Here is an 8,571-nt window from a genome sequence, read left to right as displayed (position 1 = left end):
AAGATACCCAACAAACTTGTGTGTGTGTGTGTGCGTGTACGCTGATAATATCTGTATAATATCTGTACGTATCCGTATCTGTAATATCTGGATATAATGTGTAATATCTGTATAATATCTGTATATGTATATAATTATGTAAGCTGCTGTTGCCTATGTAAACAAGGGGGGTGTGAGCTTGTCAAGCTGCTGTTCAGCAGCTTTTCTTCCATCTCCCCATGTTTCGAACAAACATGAAATAAATCGTATTCGTATTCGTAAGTTCGCCCACAATAAACCAGTTCGTTTAGTGCGCTTCACTGAACAGCACTACAACATCAGCCGCCACAGAGGCAAACCACAAGCGAGAGCCATATCTTCGTCAAGAATAATATCGAAAAATGCCCTCTCGTGGACAGGCGAGAACGTCCCGCTAAGTCCGCAGAGCCCGCAGTGGACACTACGCAGCTTTTCAAAAATTGCGAGCGCACGCAAGAGACTGTACACGCTACTGCGTACTCCGCATGCGCACTGCGTCCTCCGCGGATTTCTGGCGTACGCAGAGTTGCTGCGAACGCCCAACTAAAACTTTCTAATATCTCTTGCCTTAAGCCTGTTCCACATGCAAGCGATTGAGCGAATGGAGCGAACAGCGGCGCGGCGCTGCGAAGCTTTTCGCGAGGTTTCGTTTCACATGCATTGCCGCCGCGCGTTTTCCGCCGCTGCGAATACCAATGTTGCTGGCAAAAAACGCGGGACTTTCAGCCAGTTTCGGTAGTTTGCGACTACCAATATAAGCGTTGCTTTGTCCCTGATTCTCAAATTTTTATTTTATATATGCATATCCTGTGCTTTAAGTATCTAAATCATGCTTACTTTTTATATTTTGTGTTGTTTTTGTAAAAAGATGCGCATATGCGGCGCACAATCTCGCGAGCGGCTCGGTATTCTGCGAGAATGGATGCTAGCGTGTGGACGGAGACTGAGATGGAGATGGATTTATGTGCGCCGCATGACGATTCCTACACGCATCTCCTTTTGCTCGAGGAGTACTGCCTTTTAAAAAAACGGAAAGCTTTGCTCGAACTCCGGGTTCCACGGCGTTGGTGGGTGAGACCCATCTGGGAGAATCGGAAGGAGGAATCCGAGTTCCACACCGCGGTGAGTTGTGTTTGCACAGAAATAGTTATCGTGTTGCTGGTACTTTACTCTGCAATATTTTCGTGCAGATGCCGCTGCTCATGAACGCTGACACGGAGTATTTTCAAAAGTACTATAAGATGTCGGCAGAAAAGTTTGAGGAGCTCCATGCCCTCGTTGAAGGGCCGCTTACGAAGCCCTTCGTTGTGCGGGAACCTATACCGTCACGCGCACGACTTGCAATGACTCTCAGGTAGGTCGACCCGCCGTGGTTGCTCAGTGGCTATGGTGTTGGGCTGCTGAGCACGAGGTCGCGGGATCGAATCCCGGCCACGGCGGTCGCATTTCGATGGGGGCGAAATGCGAAAACACCCGTGTACTTAGGTTAAGTGCACGTTAAAGAACCCCAGGTGGTCGAAATTTCCGGAGTCCTCCACTACGGCGTGCCGCATAATCAGAAAGTGGTTTTGGCACGTAAAACCCCATAATTTTTTTTGCAGGAGGTCGCCGCATTTCATTGATAAATCGGTGACCCGAGTACGCCAAGCTGACATTACTTCTGAGCTTCCTTCCAGGTACGTGGCATCGGGGATGCAAATTCAAGATATCGCCCTGGCATTCAGAGTGGGCATCTCAACAGCTGATATTATCATCCGCGAGACTTGCAAGGTGTTGTGGGAAATTCTTCAGCCCATTTGTCTCAAGGTATGTTGTTGACAGGAAGAGACCGTTTAGATTGAGGTGAAACGCTAGGCGCCCGCGTACTGTTCGATGGCAGTGCGCATTAAACCGGTCGAAATTAACCCCGAGCCCTTCACTACGGCGTCCCTCATACCCCATGTCGCTTTAGGATGTTAAACGACCCCATACACTACAGTGATCTTTTTCTCCCCATATGTGATGTAGGTAGCCTACATATTGTAAGAATACTACAGGGATAAATTCATATACATAATGATTGCTTATTAATCATCACTGCATATTCTAAGAGATTTGTTTAAGAGCAGTTTAGCAATGAGCATTGTGTGAATTAGACACTGTCCACTCTATGTGCACATTGTAAATGACAATTAGGAAGCGCAAATTGCAAGAGAGCAAAGGGAGAACTGCATATCATGAATGTCCATTGTAATATTTCCAATGGCACCTGTCCGTTTAAATACAAACTGAAGACAAAATAGGGAGCATGCGGATAGTGTTGAGAGTGTGAAGTCTCAAAAAGTATTGCATATGCTACAAGAGCTCAAGAGCAAGATCATGCAGTCTTCCCACCAACATGCACGTGGTTATATACTGTAATGATACCAGGATTATATGTGTGGTATGCACTCTTTGATTTGGAGTGTTTAGTGAATGATTCCTAAGCTTACATGCCTCCCCCCTTTCAAAAAGAAAGAATAAGCTGTATGTGATCTGTTGCTTGAGGCATTAAGATTTTATCGAAGTGTATATGTTGCTCTGCTTGTCAGTTTGTACTACAAATAAATAGAACGAACTAAAGACAGGGACGTTAAATAACTGCAGGATGGTACTTCTCTTTACATGCCGCTCTTTGGTTTGCACTGTTTGGCATCTTACACTAAAAATGCCTTTACGTCTCCAGAAGAGGGCTGTAGCGCCGAAAAACACAACAGACCGCAAGCGAGACGGGACAGGCGCATCCCATATGCGCCTGTCCCGTCTCGCTTGCGGTCTGTTGTGTTTTTCGGCGCTACAACCCTCTTCTGGAAACATGCACCAACTAGCCCCCCAGCAAGTATTACTCAGTTACCTTTATGTCTGCTTCGTTCCCACCACAGGTGCCAACTACTTCCGATTGGCAGAAGGTAGCCGAAGGATTTTTTGAAAAATTGAACTTCCCGAATTGTGTAGGCGCCGTGTATGGGAAACACGTGCAGATTCAGGCCCCACCAAATTCAGGCAGCCTATACTTCAACTATAAAGTAATGTACACATTGACCCGTTTTTGTTTGTAAATCACTATTTTCTCAATATTAACCATTCATCATTCCAGGGCACATACTCTATAGTACTTATGGCTATAGTTGACAGCAATCTGAAGTTTATCCTTGTAGCCGTTGGGGCCTATGGGCGGCAGAGCGATGGCGGAACACTCGGAGCCTCAAGGCTAGGGAAATTCTTGGAGCGTGGCCTCCTTGGTCTCCCGGCACCAAAATGCTTACCAGAGACTTCAACGGTGGCACCCCACGTTTTCGTAGGGGACGAAGCGTTCCAGCTTCGCCCCGACTTTCTTCGGCCTTACCCAGGTAGAGGCCTAGATGAAGGCAAACGAATATTCAACTATCGGCTCAGTCGTGCAAGGTTTGTTTCAGTGCTACATTGATTTACGGTGTGGGTGTCATCACTGGCCTAGCGGCAGAAATTGTTGACCTAATTTGATGTACCTCTCGAGATCACAAGTGCAATGTACTTGTATCAAAATTATTTTCATTTCAGGAGGTGTGTTGAAAACGCATTCGGGGTGATGGCCTCGAGATTTCGCATTTTTCGCCGAGTTATTAACTTGCTCCCCGAGAATGCAGATTATGTGGTAACGGCTGCATGTGTGCTGCACAATTTTCTGAGCGAAGATGCAGCTTACATGCCACCAAACTATGCGGACTCGGAAGACTGCTACGGTAACGTGACTGAAGGCCAGTGGCGGGAAGAAGACACCCAAGCCATGCTTGAATTGGCGCCTCCGGTGGGCCATAACTACAGTCGTAGTGCAGCTGCAACAAGGGAGATTTTCAAGGGCTATTTTAATAGCACGCAAGGAGCCGTGCCATGGCAGTGGGCATCAGCTGGACTGCGGCACTGAAGACAATGCTCTGTGCCACCTCTCTCTCTCTCTGTCTCTCTCTGTGTGTGTGTGTGTGTGTGTGCGTGTGTGTGTGTGTGTGTGTGTGTGTGTGTGTGTGTGCGTGCGTGTGTGTGTGTGTGTGTGTGTGTGTGTGTGTGTGTGTGTGTGTGTGTGTGTGTGTGTGTGTGTGTGTGTGTGTGTGTGTGTGTGTGCAGCAAGCAAGTTTGGCATGGGGAAATAAACATGGCATGGGAATAAACCCGAATACGCCTTATTCTTCTTCGTATGATGGGTGCACAAGAAGGCCCACTGGGTATTTCCCTTGACTGTAATGCTCACAAATGCTCAGCAGCTCCATCTTTAAATGCATCAGCATGTGTGAAGGAGTTGCTTCAACTTGTGGTCTAAGTGACAGCAAAAAATGGCTTGAAGCGTCCATCGGCCTGTGAGCAGCAATGGCATTCCGCACGGATTGCAGCTGCCTATCTGTCTCGTCCAGTTCGTTGCGCCTTTTTTGTCGTTTATTTACCCTTGATGACGGGACACCGCTTGTGCTGGGGGTTGCCGTCATAGACCCCGCTTCATGTGCATCTGCACAGCCTGGGGTTTGAAACAGTACTTCGAGGGTGTCCAAAGAGGCATCTGGATCCTTCTGACTGTTTCGCGCTGGGCTTCCGCATGTAGCTGCACCACTGTTGGGCGCCAAGTTCCCATTAGACGCTGAGTTGTCCGCGAGAATATCTGTGCGACCAATTGAGAGATCAGTTTGTCCAAGGTTGCAGTAGCTCCTGCGTAGAATGTGCACAAAGTGTCAACTCGTTTTCACATGCATATTACTTGTTGCTTACCGTCTCGTTTCAACGGCATCCCTGAGGAACTCTAGCTGCTGCATATATTGCCAAATTGATTTGCTAGCAGCTGCTGCTCCACTCTTCTTGGTGTCTGCTTCATCTTTTAATTTTCTTTCTAAAAGTAACTTTGAGATTTTTCCATCTTGTTTGGATTTCTTCTATAGTCACTGAAATGGGGACCAGTATACCACATGATGTTAATCAACAGAAGGGATAAATAATTTTGAGCTCATATAAAGGTCAAAGTTTTGCATGAACGGGCCTACTCGCAGTAGCTTTACCTCGGGCGCAACTCCGATGCGGCCTATTCAAATACGTCGAAAACACAAAAACACTTTTCTAAAATAACGACTGGGCCGATGTTAATGAAATTTGTTGCATTTGAGAGAGAAAGAAATTCTAGTGACTGTTGGTTGCGGAATTTCTATTTAGGGCCATAATTTTGTTGCAAGAATTTCCAAAAATTCGGAAGTTAGGAAAGAATAGAGGCACCAAGTTTACAAATTAATTACTCCATCAAGAGCAGATATCGCGATTCTGTAAACGGCATCTATTGGATCATTCAAAGCGGAGAAATTCGATATGCTAATTTATATCTTACGTGAATTCGTTACGATATGTACAAGGGTTCTGCAAAAATTGTATTTCCACATTACTAAATTTTTTGAGAATCATGTGTGACATATCAATATTGTCAGCGTTAGATGTACTATTAGATGCAATTCACATAATTTTGCCATCGTTTTTCATTGCTGAGTTACGGAGTCGTAAACTTGGTAGTTTCGTTTTCCGAAAATGTGCGCTTGTTGCCAATTTTTAATAAAAAAATGACCACTTAAATAAAAAATTCGAAACAAACAGTCTCTAGACCTTAAGTTTTTCTTTTAAATGCGTCAAACCTCGTCAAATTTGGTGCAGTGGTTGCCAAAAACGAATTGTTCTTTTACATATATTTAGATGGGAACACCTGAGCTAAAGCTTCCTCTTATCTAAAGGAATGACAGCTTTCTTTTTCTCGCGGTTGCATAATTAAAGAAAAGGCGTTTCGCTAGAGAAGCGAGAAAAAAATACTTTTAACACAAGCACTGTCATTCCATTCAAGAGTCTGCAAAATTAAAAAAAATATTTATCAACACTGACAATCTCGCAGTCCAATACAACAGCTTTTTTTTTTTTTTTTTTTTTTTTTTTGCTTACCGGTGTTAAAGTGTTTCAGTAAGGCGTCCCTTACTTCTTCCCAAAGGGGCTCTTTAGACGTCCTATTGCGGAAGTTGTTGTCTTTCACATTCCAGAGCAGTGGCCGTTTTGAAACTTCAGTGATAAGCAGTTCGTTGAAAAGCTCTCTTGGCATGTTGCCCGTACCACGTGTAGCAAGCATATAAACATCGTCCTATGCGCAGGCTTTACCGCACCAGTCCTCTTCTGGTCACGTGGCGAAGCGGGCCGTTCGGAAGCGGCGCTGCCGCTCTGCCGCCGCGATGAAATTCCAACTTGCCCGAACCTCGCCGCTCACGCCGCTAGTGCCGCCGCCGCTGCTCGAAACTGATTTCTGCGGCGCAGCGGCAGGATTCGCGAGCATTTTCGCTTGCATGTGAAACAGGCTTAAGAGCAAAGCTCTTAGGCGCCCGTTCCTGCGTCGAGCGTCGGCGTAGCTGAGCCAATGAGCATAAGCAAAAGATGAAATGGTAGACCCAGCGCAGCGGGAGATGAAAGAGTGCGCGAGAGGAGGAAGGTAGGGGAGGCGGCTGGAGGGAAAGCATGAGGCAACTGCGCAAGCACGGAGTTGCCGACGCTGAAGGCATCCGCAGCCACGTGGACGATCTCATCTACGCTTACGAGGGGGGAGGGGGGTGCAGGGTGGCGTGAGGTGCGGAGGACAGCGAGGACTATACGCCCGCCCGCGACGTAGTCTGCGGGCGAGCGGTAGTACGCGGACCAGCGTGTGTAACGAGGATCAGTGCTCCTGCAAGAGGCGATGGCGAGTGGCTGCGAGTACGGCTCGATATGACGCTCCCTTGGGTGTTGTCGCCGCTGGTGCTGGTGGTCCGACTTCCCCGCGACGAAGGGCCGCTCTCGCCGTTGGTGAAAAAGCGTAGTGCCGAGCAAGACGTGTTACACGGCTGCGATGGCTACGATATGGTGCCAAAGCAGCGCGCATCATCTGTAGAGAAACAAGTGCGCTACTCGCAGCATTCCCTTCCTAATATTTGTACATTAACAATACAAAATATTGTCACGCGAAATAAAAATACGCATAGAGCTGTGCGCAAATCTCGCATTAAGGAGTATCCTAATGTTCCGTGATTCTTTTTTTTTTATCATCACCTGATCCGCGACCTTCGTGCACGGCCATAGTTTCCTCACATAAGTCTTTCTACGAATTATGGAGATATACCAAACTGCTGAGTTGAGCTGAACGTGTAGTTTCTCATGATTTTCGCCGCGTTGTGTGTAGGTCGTTGGCTGTTTACTTATTCAAGCCAAGCTTGTATTGCCTCCGACGTGCCGCCGTCGGTGTTGGTGTCGCCGTACGAAAGAACCCAAGCCGCGCGACCTCGTCATGAGGGAGCGCGAAGCCGAGGTGTTACGAGAACGAAGAGCCGCGGATCCCGAGCTTCGCCTGCAGCCGTCTTCACGGCAGTGAAACGCAGGAAATTTTTTGCACATAAAAGAATGTTATAAATCTTACATGCATCTTATTGCGCTGAGGGCAACGGCGGTGATAAGTTTCCATCAGATTATGGTGAGCCAGTGCTTACACGGAGCACACAGAAAACAGCGACAGACAATACGTGTCACTATATTCTGTCTGCTTCGTGTAATCGCTGATCATGCGATAATCCGAACTAGGCAACACTAACCCGACAAAAGTTCAAACATGATTAAGTTCATCTGTCTGCGTAAACGCGAAACAGCCGACTCATTGAATAAAATGTCCCACGCGTGCATATTCCCTTGCCCTACTAAGTTCCACTCACAATTATGGACAATTCCCACAGGTGCTGCGCACAATCCCTTGAGCGGGTTTCCTGCCATCCATTCCTGCCAGAGAAGATCGCCGAACTGTTGTCCGTGAGTGAATCGAAGGCAGCCATGATGGTGCAGGAAGGTGTCGACAGCTTGGCAGACCTGAACAACTTCATGCGCCTCAGCGGAGTCGTCAGGGAACGAGTCGTGTGCCGCACAGCTCAAGGAGCTCGCCTTTACCTCGACACTCTCGACGACCAGTGCTGGCGCCGTATCAGACGCTACCTGACTCTCGACGACGTCAGGGAGCCCGCGTCTCCGTCTCAGAAGCTCTAGATGACCTGGAATCACCGTGTCACCAGCCAAGCAATTGGAAATATTCAAGCGAACGTATTTTTTGGCGTGTAAGTGCATGTATCAAAGTGAGAACATTTTATATTGTGCTAGTTAATTGAATGCGCAATACATGTGTCCAGCCAAGGTGCTTGTCGGTCCACAAAGGTTTTTAATAAATGATATCAAGAAGACAGATTGATGTACTATGACGGGGTGCGGTTACGCTACACTCACATAACAGAACCTACACTCTTAGGCAAAGTTACACCCCTTGGCTTGCCCCTTCTGCCACACAACAATAATCGTTATCGGCCTTGATGCGTTTCCTTTCTTTAACGCTGCGAGCCCGGAACTTTCCAGTAACGAACGGCAAGCGCGTTATCAGAAGGGGCACTCCAAAGGGTGTAAACTGTTCTATGCTGATAACGCGCGTGCCGTTCGTTACTGGAAAGTACCGGGCTCGCAGCGTTAAAGAAAGGAAACGCATCAAGGCAG

At 47.3% G+C, this 8,571-nt stretch overlaps 1 protein-coding gene across 1 annotated transcript; it reads left to right on the top strand.

Moving 5' to 3' along the window:
- Window positions 1–2,983: 2,983 nt before the first annotated feature.
- LOC126526651 (uncharacterized) lies at window positions 2,984–4,177 on the top strand. Its single transcript, XM_050174519.3, has 2 exons — window positions 2,984–3,441; window positions 3,577–4,177. The coding sequence occupies exons 1-2, from the start codon at window positions 3,155–3,157 to the stop codon at window positions 3,938–3,940; spliced, it is 651 nt and encodes a 216-aa protein (XP_050030476.1). The 5' UTR covers window positions 2,984–3,154; the 3' UTR covers window positions 3,941–4,177.
- The last annotated feature ends 4,394 nt before the right edge of the window (window positions 4,178–8,571 follow it).

Source organism: Dermacentor andersoni, chromosome 8 (assembly GCF_023375885.2).
Source record: "Dermacentor andersoni chromosome 8, qqDerAnde1_hic_scaffold, whole genome shotgun sequence".
NCBI lineage: Eukaryota > Metazoa > Arthropoda > Arachnida > Ixodida > Ixodidae > Dermacentor > Dermacentor andersoni.
The sequence above is the reverse complement of the archived record's forward strand: the minus strand, read 5'-3'. Positions and strand labels throughout refer to the sequence as shown.

What these genes read in the sequence shown, in the direction of transcription:
- LOC126526651 (XM_050174519.3), top strand. Translation starts at nt 3,155, where the DNA reads ATGGCTATAGTTGACAGCAATCTGAAGTTTATCCTTGTAGCCGTTGGG. An exon ending in TATCGGCTCAGTCGTGCAAG is followed by an intron (nt 3,442 to 3,576) that starts GTTTGTTTCAGT and finishes TTTTCATTTCAG; the next exon opens with GAGGTGTGTTGAAAACGCAT.